This window comes from Centruroides sculpturatus, unplaced genomic scaffold, assembly GCF_000671375.1.
Source record: "Centruroides sculpturatus isolate CEXI.00-Female unplaced genomic scaffold, Cexi_2.0 scaffold230, whole genome shotgun sequence".
Classification (NCBI taxonomy): domain Eukaryota; kingdom Metazoa; phylum Arthropoda; class Arachnida; order Scorpiones; family Buthidae; genus Centruroides; species Centruroides sculpturatus.
In genome coordinates this window covers 796,638-815,698 of record NW_019384716.1, presented here as the reverse complement: position 1 = coordinate 815,698, position 19,061 = coordinate 796,638, and the positions used below count along the sequence as shown (strand labels likewise).

General features: G+C 27.7%; 1 protein-coding gene across 4 annotated transcripts in view; it reads left to right on the top strand.

Moving 5' to 3' along the window:
• Positions 1–2,073: 2,073 nt before the first annotated feature.
• The window catches only part of LOC111627938 (apoptosis-stimulating of p53 protein 2-like), a 48,286-nt gene continuing 31,298 nt past the window's right edge, over positions 2,074–19,061 (top strand). For 2 of the 4 annotated variants that reach the window (XM_023371634.1, XM_023371633.1), the window contains exons 1-2: positions 2,074–2,129; positions 10,525–10,804. In XM_023371634.1, coding sequence (XP_023227402.1) covers positions 2,100–2,129; positions 10,525–10,804 — 310 coding nt within the window. In that variant the 5' untranslated portion in view covers positions 2,074–2,099. Of the gene's footprint in view, positions 2,130–5,478; positions 5,629–10,524; positions 10,805–19,061 lie in introns of those variants that run through there. The other 2 variants (XM_023371635.1, XM_023371636.1) reach the window with 2 other exon arrangements.

Below are 19,061 nucleotides of genomic sequence, written 5' to 3'. Positions count from 1 at the left end.
TGTTTAACTTTCGAGAAACACGCTTCTCTTGACTGTATAATCAGATTATAGAGAATCTTCTTGCGGATGTTTGCATATCAGATGGGATGCGATAAATCTGCCGAATATGTAAGCTAAGTGCTTTATAATCTAATTCTTATCAAATATGTCCATAAATACTTTTGCTTTCATTGTTAACGTAATTTCTTCGTAAAAATTATCAAATAAAATATTTTACGAGTTTATACTCATATTTTTATTCTTATTCGTGGTATAGTTTATTTCATTACTACATTTTCAACATTTAAATTATTCCGAGTGTATTTGGATGACAAAGACTTCAAAGTTTCGCGTTATGTTTATATTCCTCGTAAAAAAAAAAAAAAAAAAAACAGGAAAACGCAGATGTCATTCAATATTTCATCTGAAAATTTAATTTTTAAAATTTCAGTTCGGGGAAAAAATAGTAAAAGAATTTTTCTTTTTTAATCTTTCCGCATTCGGGAAAGAAGTTGCATCGACAGAAAGGGCAAACGGAGATCGTATTGATTTGTATGTTTCTTTTTGTTTGGAATAGGTAATTTGAAATTGAATTTTCTTCGAAACATGTATTACATTTTGAATTTCAGAAGTTCTGAACCAATTGAAATATTCATTAATTGGAAGAGGAAAAGGCCCTTTGCATTTTTAAAGTCGCCTCGCAAAGTAGCATAAGCGACCGGTTTGACAACTTTGAATCATAGGGGACGCTGACCACTTTTAAAGTTCATTCTGTCAGTCTGTTGTATTACCACCTTATATCTGTGGATTAAGTCGATTCCTGTTGTGTTTCGGATGTATTTACATACGTAACGTTAGTAATTTTTGAGGTGAAAAATCAAAAAATGGATGTAGTCTGCTGACGGGATTACCGCTATGTGAACCAAGTTCAAGAAAGAACTATGAGGTAGAGTTGAGAAGGGGGAGAATCAGTTGTTTACAATAACGTATACGTGAATAACTTAGCTGATTTTACGATACATTTATTTAAATTGTATCTCTAGCTTGTATGATTAACGATTAAAATGTTAATTACCGGTTACTGTATATTTAAAAGGTCGTAAATTATGCAATTTTTATGATTACTTATTAAGACAATGTTATAAAATGTAGATAAAAATTTTTAAGAATGGGTGAACCTTTTTTAGGAAGTATCAACATTCCAAGAAGCAAAACTCGTTTCTGAACTTTATCCCAGGGCTATTCCTATTCATTCAGTTAATTTCCAATATAATCAATCACATTTCAATTTGATTTAAGATAAAAACCCATTAAACAATATGAATTTTAGAATATTCCAAAAAATCCCGATTTTTTTTACTAGTGTATGATGCAATCAAATTCAGCAATATCTCGGGGGAAAAAAATAGAAAGGGAAAAAAGTTATAGTTATTCAGGCCATTGACCACTTTGAATGGTTTTAACTAGAGAAATTTTCTACTAGGTCAATTGTATATTTTAGTTGTAAATTTGATATTTTTAGTGCCACTAGAAGAAAATTAAGGTATATTTTCCATTCTTTAATATCGATAACATCGATAGGAAAAGCGAATAGAGTAATAAATAATAAATCCTATCATTAATAAACTAGAAGATTTCGTAATAAACTTATGTTTTTTTTCTATCTTTTTACATTACTTATTTTGTAAACCATTAAAACATAGTATGAAGCGAGTTTTATATAGGCCTATTATATTATTGAATGATTATAAAATTGTTTGCGTATAATTATATTATCTGGAAAAATATAAATAATCCGTTATCCCATTGCTGACGATTGCCCAAACCATTAAGATTAAAAATTTAATTTCTGCAAGATTTGAAAATTAAATAAATTAATTTATTTTTAATTATCAAATACTTGTTTTGATATTCTTCTATTGCCTATTTTTGGAACATAAACAAGTTTTGTAATTTAAACATTTCATAAGTATAATATCTTAATAATGATTAATGCTTAGAACAATAATGAAATATTATTTTTATTAATTATTCATTGTATATATATATATATCTTTAGATTTTAAGTAAATTTATTTTTAAAAATATTTTTAGGGGGCTCTTCACAACATAAACCAGATATGAGGGAATTGTTAAATTGGGCAGAAAAAGTAAGTAAAAGAGTTTATTGATTTTTTTTTTTTCAGAAAATGTAAATGTGGGCGATATTGCATAAGTAAATGTAAAATATATGATTTGTTTATTTTTCTCACCCTGTAACTGAACATTTTGCATAATATATTTATAGAATTATGCAGTTTTTTTGCTGTAGTTTCTTTTGAGATAAATTTAAAAAACAGAAAGATTTATTTGTTTAGAAATACATAAAAGATTTTTTAAAATTAGTTTACATTTGGACATTTTTAATTAAAGTTTTGATAATTTAAAGAGGTTTGTTTATATTTCGAATAAAATTTAAAATTTACAAAGGTATCCAAACAAATTATAAAAATTGTAGCTTAGGTTATTTATAATATAGAGAAATTTTTTTTATTTCAATATATAAATATACGTTTTGGAAAATACACAAACATATCTTCGATCGAAAGATAAATAAAAATTTCAATTATAAATGGAACAATCCAGAAGAAATTTTTATTAATTTATACGTTTATACATCTGTAAGAGGAACAATTCTTATCTGAGTATTTAAAAATATAATATAAATAAGTTTTGTTTGTTTTAAATATTTTTTCCTAAAGCTAAATTAAATTTAATTAGATGATTTTATTATTTTATAGTAGAGTTGATAAAGTTACAATCTTAAATATCTTCTCAAAAAGTTTCATTTTTAATCAATAATATAACTTATATATTAAAGTAATCATAAGGATCTAGAAATAGAAAGCTGATGGATTAGAATCGATTACATTTAGAAGTTAATGGATTTAAATTAAACGAGATAGGAAATTAGCTCTTACTGTGGATTACACTGGAGGTCAGTTTGGTATTCCTTTACTTGGTATTAACCACTTTGAACAGACCTTTTACTATTAGAATATGCCGTTTATTCTCATTACACTCCGTTGCCAAGTAACGCTCATTATAATACTTCCCTCTCCATTTGTTTAGTGAAAATGATAGATCTGTTTGACGAACTTACGAATTGTTTGGTGTGATTAAAGAGAATTTTAGCACAAATACAGATTAAAACTCGGGTTCATGCATCCAGAAATTGCGATCGTGTAAATGGAAATAATTTACATAGATTGAAACATACCGATAATAAATTTTAAAGATTAATTACTTTTTGCGACAGTGTACACCCGAAATTTTTATTAAAAGCTATAAATTTTTACTTTAATTCTCGAATAAAATCGCTTAACCGAGAAAAATTTTCTGCTCCATATCTCAATGCCGTATATCTTTAGAATTTCGATTCCGCAAATTGTATGAAAGAAAGGAGAAAATGAAAGGATCGAATCAAATTTTATAATTAAAGCACGAATTAAATTATTTAGAAACTTTTGCTGCAAAACGGGCATTTTAGAACATCTTCGTAAACGTTAGAAAGATTTAAGCTACTTAAACAGAAATATCAAAGCAGAACTATTGCGTCAGTTTTTATCCACTTAAAAACCAGATGCCTCAACTCTAAGAAAGATAAAAGTAAACCGACGATAATCTAACTATTAGGAAGTAAGTCGGCTTTTGCAAAGCGAATATAAAATCGAAAAGTAAAAGCTTTAATTGAGCCTATAAAAGTAAAATTTTATTATTTAAATATACATTTTAAACAGTATTGCAAATAGAATTTCTTCTTTTCACTCATTTAAAGTTAAATTTAAAGAAAATTAGCTATTTCTCCAGTTTATTAGATAGAATCCGAAATATGCTTAAGTCAGTTTATTTCATTAAAGAGAGTGTTTAAGTAAAATTATTTACTTTTTTTATACTGTCGACTGACATCTTATTGAAATAAGAGCAGCTGCTTATTCTCTCCATCGGAGACTTACAAATGGGGTCCCCGCTCGTCGAATAAGACTATCGATATCAGAAGTGTTATATTAATCTCGTTACTGGAGAAGTTAGTGAGAGAGGAGTTGGCATTCCCCAGAGAGATAATCTGTCTTATGTTAAGAACCTCAGTTAAGCCTGATTTAGCATGCTTATCCGCCGATACCAAAGTACTAGATTAGCCTATATATCATATTTTCGTAAGTTTTTAATGAATTATTCATCCGCTAAAAATTCTTACTATTGTGAAAATCGTTAGCCTTTTTTTGCCGCCGGTTACTTTTTCCACAGCTTTCCAGTTAATTCGTTATGAGAAAAGATATTAAATTTCCACTTCAAGAAAATCTTATGCAATTAAAAATCAGTTTTCAATTAACGGAATCCGCGAGGAAAGTTAAAAAAGCTATATTAATTAAAAGGCATCGATCCGAGCATGTATTTGTGACATACTTTTTCGTAAAAAGCNATTGAAATTCAAAACTTTTAGTTTTGAAAATTTTTGTAATTCGAGCGGAAATTTATTTCTAATACAATAATCAATGGATAGAAAAAGTAATTACGGCCTTTCGTTTCAATTCGATATGTTTTTATTTTTCTTTTAAATAGAAAATAATTCGAATGCTTAGGCTATTTTCTTCGGAAAAGTTTCCAATTGTACTGTACAAGTTGTCCATAAGAAATCCTCTTCTTCAAACTCTATCAGATTTATTTAGTTCTCTTGTCAGATCGATATTCTTCTTTTTAAAAGCGATCATATATTTGGATCGATCAAGATGCTTCAGTTCAACATCTTTACTATTAATGTTTATTGCCAGAAATATCCCAAATACTTTACTCCATCCGATTTAATGATTTTCCAAATAATTATAACATTAATTGAAGCTAATTAACTATTTCATCTTTTAAATACTTTTACTTAGTTTTAAATGTTAAAAATTATAATTGAGACAGAGTAATTATTAGAATTTATTGAGTGCATTCAAATTTAAGAAATTGATAATTTCGCAAACAAAAGATCAATTATACATTTTCTTTTTTTTCTTCCCCCTTTGAAGATTTCGTATTCAAAAGAAAGTTAATTAGTCTGGGAATAATAATTAGACAAGGTAATAAAAATTCATTTAGAGAATTATTCGTGTTGGCTAGTGTCGTTACTTTGTTGCAGAACCGAATATCTTTTGAAAATAAACAATTGTTTATCACCGTATAAGCGATTTGATTGAAATTTATGCAACGTTTTCTGTAATTTAAATTGCCGCAACTATCTGCTTTATGAGTAGACATATATCATTTATCAATCGTAAAGCCCGTAATGAACTGCAAGCTGGAGTCACAGCATTGGAAATTCTCGTACGTATATTATGGTAACGATACTAGTAATAGTTCAACAATCAAATCCGGAAGATTCGTTTTGAATAGTCATTACTTCCCTCTAGCTTAATGGTACGGACCGGCAGAATTTCTCCTTTCTAAAAATGCACACCCTACATTCCGTCACGTCTTTTTAGGACCACCCTTCGGGGGTGAAGTGGTCTCGTCCGTCCGTGACGTCATCCGCACCACGTGACTGCCACCGAGACGGCAAATGGTGCGACGCCGTGCCACGTCCATTTTGGTGATAGAGGACAGGTGCAGCTATTAAGTATGGTGTTGGTAAGTAAGCCCTTTAAATTCCCTATAGCAAAACACATTCGATTAGGTCAAATTAAAAATATCCGCTCGAACGACGGGTAACGGTAACGATTATAAAACAAGAACGATCGCCGTATACATACAATTCGATGTACAGTACAGGTGTACTTTTTGACTAGTGTTTTAATACTTTGTAACAATATATTTCATAGCATACAACGATTGAAATTTGACAGGAAAATATTTCGTTTGTAAAAAGAAGTGCTATTGGCTAAATAAATGCTTGTGTCAACTGTTTAGCCGCTATAATGGGAGTGGCCGGTATCGTTCAACTCTTTGGAACCTGCAAAGATGATATTTGTACTAATCCAGGGGCGTTGTTGTCCAAAGCTGCCAACTGACCTTGAAGTGGTTGCATATTATGTTTAGAAAGGGGTGTGGCTTATCGGACTATTAAACAATAGTAACATTGTAATTTAAATAACAGTAAAAATACTTAAATTAATGTCAGGTATGAAGTGTATAAGAATTAGAGCGCATCGCTGTCAGTAATACTATAAAACGAGTTTGTTGATATTAAGAAATTCCACAAGTGAAGTTTTAATGGCACTTTATTTATTGTTAATCAATTTTTTTATTTTTTTACTTTTGTAAATAAAAGTTTTATTTTTCCCAGATGCTAATAATTTATACTCGGCAAATTCCGTAAAATAAGCGCGGTAATTAGAGTAGTGGTTTTGTTTGTTTTGCGAATAAAATAATTATAATTATTCAACTTCTAATTTATTGCTAATTAGATAAGTAAAATTTATTTAGCGTTTTCATAAGTACTTAATTTATGAGAGTTCAAATTACAGTATTAAGTTTTAATAATTTTGAATTGGATGATCCATCATTTTTTACCATTGGGAAATATAGAGAAAATGTTACTGCATCAGGAAGTCCACTGAAAGACAATTAAGGCTGAGTGGAGAGTTATGCTGTCTATTGGCTGTAAATAGCCTCATTGAAACTGTAGATGTGCCGTTCTTAACGGGATCTTACCTGCCTGCTTGTTATGGGAGTTGTGCACGCCACTGAAATGCTCTTAGCACTGATTTGATGAATCCGGATTTAACATATTAATGTTGAATAACTATTCCGGAAGCACATCCGAATCTTGTTAGTTCGTACAATGCATATTTAAAAATTGAATACTTTGTTTAAATTTTATATAATTTGTGGAAAACGAAAAGTTTCTATTTATTAAATTATAAAACGCGTGTAAATCTATATATTTACGTGTTATAATCTCTTTTAAACGTTTACTGGACATTTTGTTTTTATTTTTATTAATATATTTAAATGTTTTTATTATAATTTATCAATTTATTTATTGTAAAGTTGTATTTATTTGACAAATCACGATTAAACATCATTTTATGTTAAATAACTGTTAATGTGTTAATCTAACGTTTGTTATAAAAATATTTTTTAAATGTAAATTGTGTATTGTATGCAGAACATTTTTTTAAAAAAATATAAAAAGTTAATATAAAACATTTTTTAAAAGAATGTTTTATACAGGGTTGATTCTTCATACTACTTTGGATACTTGTTTTTCGTTCGGTACAAAATATTATTTTCTGTTTTTAATATTTATTATTCACGCTTGAAATATAAATTCAGTGGCTTATATTTTTTTTCAGTAAGAGGTCAGTCTCTGTCCTCAACCAAATTAAATTAGTTATTTGCCGTTCATTTGACGTATCCATCCACTGAACAATGTAGCCTTATGACCCGTTATTGTATTCCATTGCGCATGATCCGAATACGCTCTTCATTTACGCCTCACTAAATTCGATCTGAGAGGGGGAAACATTATTGTGTTCTTAAGCATCTTCCAAAACTTTTTTCGAATTTTATAAAATTCTTTAGCTCTCTCCCTCCCTTTCTCTCTCTCTCTTTTCATTTTTCTCATCCAAAATTTCTGTAATCTAAATTTTTAACTTAACCGAAATTTCTGAATTTTTGAGTGAAACGTTTTGTCATATAAATTAAAACATCGTACATATATATCTTTTATTTAAAATGAAAATTCAATAAGTGCGGATACCTGTTGGAAAATCATTGCACTACAGGAAAGGATTTAATCAATTTACAATCACTTAACACGTTAATTAAATGTCAAAACGTGCGATGGAACGTAATAATTTTAGCAACGATAAGCTTACCACAATTCAATTCTGCAATAATCATTTTAATATGCTTCGGGTGCATTAAGGCTGTATAAAAACCGAAAACGTTTGTTATTAAAAAGAAAAAAAAAGTAATGTTAATTTCTTTCCTTACTTCTCTTTCCTAACGGTTAATCAATAGATACAGTGTAGTGAGGTGATAAAATAATGTATCACAAACAGGTCACTTTTAATATTTATAAGATTTGCACATAAATATTGATGGATATGTGGACGTAAATTCTGGAATAATATAACCCATACAGATGCAAAATAATGAAGCAATAAATGACTTTCGTAGTAAAAATTTTATATCGCAATATGCCTTTTACTAATTTGGATAATTATGCGAATATAAATATTGATCCGTTAGTTTTAATGCGTTTTACATATGTAATATACATACGTATGTATAATGTTTACGAAATTAAAACTTGATTTTTTACTTTACGTCGATTATTTCGTTTTTATATAAGTATTTTCGATTAATTTCATCTTGTTTTTATCTGCCATCTGACAGATAGATTTCGGGTTTAATAATAACTAAGTATCAAATCTCTTGTGGAGAATCAGGAGAATGTTTGTTGGTGACCAATTTCACCTCGCTCTTTCCTTCAATACCGTGTGTTGTTCGAATTTATTGTAGCAAACAGTTTGGTTTTATTGCTGGAATGGAAAGTCACGTTGAAAAATTAAATTACAAACAATTGGAAATAGAAAAATATGAACCGTTTCATTTCTTACATTAATTGTAGAAAATACTTCTTACAAAGAGTAGTCTTTTATAAAAATAAAATTATATTTTAATTCAGATGTTTCCCTCTTTTAGATATATACAATTGTGTGTGAATATATCTGAAATAAACTGAAAACTATAGAGAGAGAAAATATTTAGCTCTTTTTCTTATGATAATATTTAGCAGAAGCAGACAGATGTTATCTTTTGGGTGTAAATTATTTTGCTTTCTGTTTGATATCTTATTGAGCCGTTTGTATACTATCGCAAACAAAACTTTACAACTTTAACTGGCTCGTGCATTAGATAACACTGATTGCTTATTTGAATTTATCTGATGTTATCATAGAAACCAATCCGCTTAATGATAATTTTCGAGTCAATCAACTAACGAGGAGGTGGGGCGACCTACCATGACCTACCTGTGGGTCAGCCGACACTTCCGGTGATTGTTCGTTCCCACGATGCCACCTGCTGTTTCTATGTGACGGGCCTCCCGTGTCACGTGATACGTAGGCAGGACTCTTGTCACTCATAAAAAACACTACGGTGTGATATATTAATTTTATTAACGCGATACGAGATATGTTGTCAGTATCTTCGATGCCAATTCCGTACCTTTTAAAAAGTGTTATACACTGTAAAATCGTTATAAAATGTATTTAATAATACTGTGCTGGAAATCAATCACTGTTAGAATTTTTATTTCTATATTAAAATATTTTTATCGTTGACCTCCTTTTTGGTGGATAATATATAGGCCCTATATCTGTTTACATTACAAATTTTGTTTATCGTAATGTTATATTTTTACTTGCTAAACATATAGGTTATGTAAATTAAGTATTAAAAAGTTTCATTCTTTTTTAATGGATAATTTATGTTGAATGATAAACATCATTCAACAGAAAGGAATTTTTTTATATTTAATTTGAACATATTTAAAATGTAAACAATAAATATTTTTTAATAGAATTTATTTTTGTTCAACTTTTCTCGAATTTGTTTTGCCACCTGACTAAATTTTAGACTCTTAAGCCTTACTGTATATGTCCTCACTTCATAGTGGAGAATCACAAGAATAAGGAACGAAAAATAAAATTTTAGTCCTAATCATTCGTGAAGCCGAGTGGATAAAAGCACTGAACACCGGTAGTTACTTGGTTGTGGGTTCGGGCCTCGCCAAAGGGATGGCCACGTGGAGTTTACCGAGTTTTCTTCGCATTATTAACACCTAAATAGTCGCCAGTTTCCCATAGAAAGTCCTCCCGGGGAGCATTTTCCCTCGGCAGATGGCCCACGTGTCGTGTTGCCATAATTAAATATACCCAACCGAATTATTTGCTATATTACGAGCATGGATCGAATTCGAACCCAGATCGCTATATGGTGTGTAATTATGTGGTAATTTCTAATGAAAAAATTTAGTTTTTCCATTTAAAAATATAAACACGAAAGAAAATAAAACATTTTCAGTTTTCAATTCTCAACAGAATCGAATATGAACATAACATCCAATTATTCATTGTTATAATATACTCACGACGATCAGGCTTTAGTTTTGTGAAAATCACAAATTTGAATAATAATGATATAATAGTTCAAAATTGTCGAATAAATAAGCGTTTGATAATTAGCCTAATTTGAGTAAGCATTAGAAATTATTTTTGAAGTATCTGTCACATTTTAGTTGCTCTTGGCATAGAACTGGTGGCATGAGATTTGATGCGAGTACTTCGCCACTTCATCCTGTCATTTTCATAAGACATTAGATAATGGTTATTAAAATGGTTATCATTATCCGACAGCATTCATAAATCATTACGAGATCAATAAAGAACATCTGTATTCTTGAAATATTCTTTTGTCTAAATAGATGACAGAGTTTCCATTCGTCATTTTTTAATTTATGCATTTTTATAAATAACTTTTATGGATTTCTAATTGTATTTTGTTTGTTTTCAGTTAACAGGAAGTGGAGATCTGACTTTGGAAGAACTCCGGACAATGGCTGCTCGGCAACAACAACAAATAGAAGCACAACAACAGCTTCTAATGGCAAGGGAACAACGACTGAAATTCCTGAAACAACAAGAGGCTCGTCATCATCAAGGACCACAGAGTAACGACACCGAACGATTAAGGCATTTGAGAGAAAAGGTCGAAGCTCAAGAACTAAAACTTCGTCGGTTAAGAGCATTAAGAGGACAAGTCGGCCAACAACGAGCGAATAATAGCAACTTGAGTAAGAAAAAGTTAATAACTTATTTAGTTTTAATATTCTAATTTTAGGTTCATTGCCCCTGTTAAGATCTGGTAACAGCATAAAACTAGTAAAGGTAGAATTTGTGGAAATTGATTGGTAAATGTCATAGTCACGTTGTCTTGGTAACTACATACAAATGGAAGTATCCTTGAATCACTTCCGGGTAGGTGGAAGTCATCTAACTGAGTTTTCATCAAATTTGACTGTTTGGCGGCTTCCTGCTTAATATTATCTCTAATGCTGTCGTCGTATTATTGATCGATGCTATCGTCCCAGTCGTTTTCTCCATATTCTATACCAGAAACGAAAGTTTGTAATTTGCCTTTGCAGAATTGCTGTATGAATAAAATGAACCAAAAGCCACTAAGTTTGCCTAGGTTTAAATTGAGTTTTTCGTTTAAAGTATTTCCTATTTTCAAACCTCTATTATCGATAAATAATACATTCAATTTTAAAATATATTAACGGTTAAAGTTTTTTCAAAGGCAGTTATCTCACTCGCAATAATTACGTATTCATATTATTCAATTTTTGAAATTTATAATTTAAATAAAAACATTTGAAAACGTAATTATTGAAACAGATTATTTTTTAATTAAAAAAATTTAATCTGTTTAGCAGCATACAAATTTTAATGTCAAAAAATAATTGATATTATCAATTTAACAACAAATTGATTTAGATTGAATTTTGCGACGTTTTATATATTTTAATATTACTTGATTTTACGACACGGTTTACGATTTTTGAAGAAATTAATGACCAAAAATGAATTTACTATCCGATAAAATGTTTTAAATTGTTAAATCAACTGTTTAAACAATATCAAAATTTCTCAAAAACTTTTTAAATTTGAAGCAGAAAGTTTCATTAATTTTATTTAAATTCTCTTCTTTTTTTTTAATTTCATTTCTTAAAATATGAAAATGTAATTAAGGTAATTCTTGTTCTTTTTTATATTCATGTTTATAAAATTTATTAACAAATATTTGTTATAGCCAGCGTGAACTTAATCACGATAGTAAAACAAATATATTATTTTCGAAGCAAAAAATCAATAACATATTTTAAAATTATTTCCCTTGTGTTTCAAAAATTTAAAATAATGAAATAATACAATGCTTTTATCAGAAAGGCTAAATATATATATAAATAAATTTTTGAGATTCAATGTTTTTAATAAAATGTAAAAGCTTATCGCTGATTTCATTGAATAATCTACTTTATTAAAAGCAATGAATCGAAACGGTTTTGATTCTTAATACTATAGAGTATGTTAATGTACTGTTTATATAGTATATTTAAAATGAATTGAAAATAAATTTTAAATATATATTATAAATAAAATTTTCAATTCATTTTAAAAAGTTAAATATTTTCTCGCTATTGATGTAAGGAAAAATTTAATTTATAATAAGAACACTCGCAAAATTATTAATCATAAAAATTACAAAAAAAAATTCTTAAAATAGCTTTTCTTTATTCATATTACATTGATATAACACTTCCTGATGAGGATACTTATTTAATATATTTTTAATGCCAAAATTATTAGAAATGCTTCGTAATTTTTAAAACTTGACTAATTTTAAATACTGTCGAGCTTCTATAACACTACCACCCAACAACGAGCAACTGTAAGTGGCACCATTTTTTTTTTCCAGGAAAGTTTCTTTTTGAAATGCATACAAAATAACCTTCGAACGATAGTTATTTTTATGTTCTTATCAGTGGCCGTTGCTCATAGGTTTGACCGAATTTGTATTTTGTTGGATTTAGCTCCTTACAGTTATTATTAAGAGCACTTTAAAAACAATTGTAGTGTAATATTTTCTCGCCAGTTTATATTCTAATTACTCTAAATTTAATTTGTTAAATATTAGGTGTTTATTTTTGTCTACAATCTTAGGTGGTTGCAAAATGGAGAAATGTATTATACAGATTTTTGTATTGCTTACGATTTCACTTTAATTATCAATTCGATTTAAAGCCTCGATGGGTAAACTCGTTGTCCGTTAACTAAAGCGTTGTAATTAATGTTAAAAGTTAAAGAATAAATTCATTTATATTTGATTAGACAATATTACAATATGTAGGTTTAATGTAAATTATTCTGATGACATCGCAAGATAAAGTTATGTTTAAATGTGAAGAGGCGATGAAACAGCCTACAGCAGCATATATCTGTCTCGTATACTCGTATGTAACTTTAATTTACAACCATATTGCTTTAATTAGATATGTTTATAAAGGGCTCATTACATTAAAAATAAGTCTAGAATAGCTCCTTCCAAAAAAGAAAGAAAAAGTAATTATGATTAAACTTAAAAAATAGGCAATTTAAGAATTATCTCCATTCTGTTGATGTATAATTCCGTTAATAAAGGAGAGACCACTTGAAATGACTTAATAATCAACTTATTCTACACAGTATGAATTGAACCTAGTGTTGTTTTCAAACTTTTCCACTTCTTTACATTCATATTCATTTATATTTATTCTTAGAAACGTTTTCTTACAAATGAGTCGTACTTATTTATCCATTACTGCGTTAATTATAATTTAATTTGCATTATTTATTAAGTCATTTATGTTAATCTTAATTTTATTTAGATTGATTTACTATAATTAAAATGAATTTTACTTTACAAGTTTAAATTTTATTAATTATATATATTCTGTAAAAGGAAAATTTATGCTGTTAGTTTTTCCAAAACCTAGTTTATTACTGTGGAATTTAATTGCTATCTAAATATTTTAAAAAAATATATTTTAATCACTCAATGCAAACGTATTTGTAAATTTTGTTTTATTTTAAAGAATTATATTTTAGTAGTATTATTATAATGGTTTTACGTTAAATCTTGAATTCGTCCAATTTATAATGAAGCAGTTTAATGAATATTAATTATTATAAAAGCAATAACATCGTTTTTGTTACATAAATCGAGCATAACTCTTGCTGTATTTTAGTTTTGATGTTAAAAAATAAACAAAACCAAGTAGAAATATAATCCTTTTTCCGAAAGAAATTATTGAATTAAATTTTTATTTAATAAGAAACTTCTGTAAAAAAAAAACTTATCTAGTTTTATGAACTTTTATAAATGTATTATTATATTAAGATAATATAAAATCAATTTTTCTTTTATTAGTGTCTATTTTAAAAAATGTTTAAAGAAGTACAGTACTATTTAAAATAGTTGTACGTTTGCGTGTATATGTAGAATTTAACGAATACTTCTGTTAGAAATTTATGAATTTAAATCAATTGTACATGAAATTTCATCATGGAATGACAATGTACTATGTAGAGTCGATCCCGAGTGAAAAAGTGATCTTGAGCGAACATTCCTTATAATTATCTTTTTGTGTCGCAGTTAAAAAAGTTCTTACTGCTAGTTGTTGTGCTTAAAGATGATTTTCACGGTATTGTGCACACGACAAATGCTCATATTCCACATTGGGTTGTGTTTGTAAAAGCACTCAAGCATATTATTAATACTTTTGTATTCTCATTTACCAATTAACTTGTTAAATTAGTATTTTACTTTTTCTACGTTAAGTCTATTACTAAAGAAGTAAACTCTTCTGGAGCAATTACCTTCCGAATAAGCAAGGGAATATTTAATACTGATAATATTTATAGTTTATACCATTATTCAATCTATCTCAGTTTGGTTTCCAATAGAGTTTGACGTGAAATTGTATCTTATTTACCAAATTAGATTTCAGAATTCTTTTTCCGATGGTTTAAGCGCAGCCTCGTAGATACAAGTTATTCTTTTATTTTTAATGTTATTTCAAATTATTACCAGAAAGTGCGCGATTTGCTTCTCTAGTGGATAGATTTTAAATTAAGTTTGAAGTTTAAACTTTACTTTAAAATATTTTACTTTGTTAATAAATAAATGTTTCATATATTTTTTGCGGCGAAAAACGCTGTTTTAAAACTATTATTTTCAAGTTTCTTGAAATTTAGAAAAGAAAGTTTCATTAAAATTTAATTGATGAAATTTACTTTATTTTGAAATTCGTATTTAGTTCCATGAGAAGAAGAGAGGATTGAAAGGTAAAGAGAAAGGGAGAAGCGAGAAATTTGGATGTTATTCAGATATATCCTGAATATACTGCATTACTTTCTTTACTTTTAATTAGAAAAACATGAATGCATTTAATTAATTAATTTATTTATACAATTAAGTAAATTATAACAGGATAATTTAGCTCAAATGAGCATAAATAGATGAGCTTAGAGATATATTTCTGTTATAATTTCGATAGAAGTTTTTATTCAAAAAAATATCGTTTTACAATATTCGAAATCGAAGAAAATTTTAAATTGATAATTGTCATCTTTCTCAACGAAAACTCTTGAAGCTATTTGATATTATTAGATGAAGTTTATTTCAAATAAAAGATCCGCGCTCGTGTTTATTTCGATAAAAATATTCCAGTTTGACGGCGTAAATAGTTTGTTTTTGAACTAAATTTTAGAGAAATATTCTATATTTTAGGTGTAAATTGAGAAATTCGAAATGAAATTTTATGGACCCTATGCGAATTTTATCACGTTGAAATGATTTATTACGGGATGCTAAAGGCTATAGATGATATTTATATAAATCCTCTTTAATATCGCATAAATGCTCGAAACGACAAGATTTCACTAATCGTTTTCCTTTCACGATTATTTGATTCAAAAATATTTTTCATTCAAATAATCAGATTTGCATAAACCATTCGAAAAAAGATTTTTATTCGTACCCATACATAAAAGTACAATTTTCTTCGTTTTTAATGAGTTTTTTATGGGCATAGGCTATATCGAAATGGTTAAGCATGAACGATGATGAATGATACAAAAGATGCTGCGAATGAAGAGCTTAGACAATAGATGTAAGTCAAGTGATCCACTCCGAAATTGACAGACATTTTTCATATCAGAAAAAATATCTGTCACATCGCCAGTTTCATCGGCTTGTTCGTGAGAAATCCGAGCCCTACAAGTCTTAGGGCAAAGAAAAAGGAGATCGATTGCTTTAGATAGTGTACCCGGTCTTAGAACAATTTCTGTATCAGTTTTTAATTGTTTCGTAGTGGGAATTTTCGGTTCGTTGACCTTGGCAAGACTTCGGTCACGGATGAAAACATTGCCGCCATTTCAGGTCTAGTAGACGAAATCTAAGAATGCTTGTCAAATCAGAGGTCGGAAGTTCTAGGTTTAATTAATTTTTAAATAAATATATAAATATTTTACTCATCAAATTTTTCCAGTTTAACAATTAAAAACAATTTTAAAAAATTGTTTTTAAGTAAATTATAACAGGATAATTTAGCTCAAATGAGATATAGATGAGCTTAGAGATATATTTCTGTTATAATTTCGATAGAAGTTTTTATTTAAAAAAAATATCGTTTTGTAATATTCGAAAATATTTGAATAATTAAAAACAATTTTAAAAAATTGTTTTTAATTATTAAACTGGAAAAAATCGCATCACTATGAACTTGCAGTTAATCTCTATTTTTTACGCCTAAATTGATTTAGATTAAGTCAATTGTAATAGTAGCAATTACCATTTAATTATTCAAGAAAAATTTTGAATAAGTTTTACGGTAACTCTATTTAATTTAAATTACAATTATATTTAGGAGAGGTTAATGCGTTTGGTTCATACGTTGTTGTTTATTGCAGTTTTGCTTTTTTTAATGTTTGATATTACAACGTAGTGAAATATTTTTTTTTTATCATACTTATATAAATTATTTAAAAAATAATTCATTCAATAATTCTAACATAAAATATAGAAAATTTTTTATTATATTGGACACATTTAAAATTCCAGCAGAAGGAAACACGAAATACGATATTTGTTAAAAATTGTTATTAATAAAATTTGAATATGAATTTTATCTTTAATATTTTTTGCGTAAGAAAGTTTTTTTTTTCAAAACAGAGAGTTAACGCTTTAATAATTAGCGCGCCTATTTGACAAATGGTAACACTTCTGACTTTAAACAGTTTTTTAGTTTGTTAAAGAAATAATACACTCATTCTTCTTAATTATCAAAATTGATATTAAATACCGAACACTTTTAAGGAACATAAATTTATCAAAAGAGACTGTCATTAAAAATAAAAGTAAATAAATGCTTGTAGAAGGAAATCTGAGGACGAAAAGAAAGATAATTAATGTATAGGTTTTAAGGTAGAAATCTGAATAAAATAGATTAAATGCTAGTCAAAATAACGTTTTCGACAATATATATTATATATTGTTAAGTACAAATATATATCTAAAAAATTTTCTCTTTAATATGAAAAATGGCAGCAGTCCAAGGTGAGATGTAGTAATTAGATTGTTCTAAATATCGCTATTTAAATTACATATTAATAATAATGTAATTAACTTTTTAACATATAATAAAATTTATAATTTCCTATTCGAAATGTTAATTTTTAAACAATATTTAATTATTTTATCACCAGTTGATAAAGCTTAATTGTGAAAGTGTGAAAGNTTTTTTTAAAAAAAAATCATTCAAATTTTGTAAATATCGCTTCGAAAGTTAATTTTTTAATGTAAGGAAAATTAATTAATTAAAAAAGTATTTTAAAATAAAGTACTAAGTTTCGATTAATATCATAATTTTTCGTTATTGTAATAATAATTGTAAATTTTTAAACTTTGAAATGATCGAAAATATATACACTTTATTTAATTTATTAGTTTTAAAATTGTGTAAGGCTATAAAATGCAATATACTTCACGTGTTTCCAGTTCTTATCTCCAGATAAGAGCTCGAAACACATGAAATAAACCATAAACTGTAGAGGAAAATCCTCAAACTTTCGATTTATTTATTTGTTTTTGTCATCCATGCGTTTTTAGAAGCTTGTTGAGAGTAAAAATATTTATTTTTTACTTTATTTACTGCCAGTTCAATTAAAACAGTAGAGATAATAGATTATAAAATAGATAAATTATCCAGTTATTTCTGGTTTTAAATGTTCAGGTTTAATGCATACAACACAAGGGCAATTATTTATCAGTAAATTATAAATGTTTAAAACTATTGATCTTTAATAATTTTGAATAATTTTCAGTTATTTAATTAGAGTAATTTGTTGCAACTTTATATCTAGTAGCGTATTTTTCAAATAAATAGATTAGATTGATTATGCATGACATATTACGCAATGAAATGTACGGCCGTAAATAGTAAATATAAGTTGTTTGCCTTTACAGGTTTGATCTGCAGTAAGTCAGCCCGCACAGTCAAAAGATTGTAAACAAAATCTCGTTTTGATATAGCGGAATCTTGTGAAAAATTACGAGAGATGCGTTCAGATTCGAATCCAACCCTCCTATTGCGATGATTTACTTTCCCGGTTGTTATGTATATAACAGAGGAAAGTATTGTAATCCTGACAAATTTGACCCTCCTGGTTTTTGCATATCTCGACATTTCGAGACCCTTTGAACCCCGAAAATTCGTATTATAATTCTTCAATGTATTTCATACTTTATTATATTTATTATAAGTAGTAGCAGTACAGTGTAATATATCTTTTAGAATTTGAAATTTCTTAATGCTTAAAATATAAATATAATAATATTTTATTAATTTAATGAAATTATTGAGTGTTCGTGATCGATATTTAAATCGCGATTAAATAAGCTGTTAGTCATCAGTCAATAATACCTTTATAGCTACTAAACTTTTGTCGTTCGCTGCACTTTCATTAAAACGATTAAGTATTGTAGCGTAATGATCTATTGCTTCACTGTAATGTATTATATTAACTCTGATGTCAATACGTGATCGTGTTTGTCAAGAATTTTAATTTAAAGTACCTTCGAGAACATTATCCATGCATATGTATTATCCATACTTCTTAACAGAGGTAAGTTATATACCTCTATCAAACATTATGGTGCTAGACTTTCTTCCTCTGAATAATTGAGTTCTTGAGTACAGTAAATTTCTTAATCCGTAAAAAGAATCAATGAGATATTTTCGATAAGACAGCATTTAATCTTAAAAAAATTTATGAGAATAAGCAAAAACCTTACTGAAAGTATCTTAATTGAAGAATATATGCCGTATTATTTATAATTATATTTAATTGAATAATTATTTAATTTGAGCCAAGAAATTAATGAAATAAAACAGAGAAATTTAAATAATGCAATTTAACACACTACTTTTTTCTTATTTTAAAATAAAA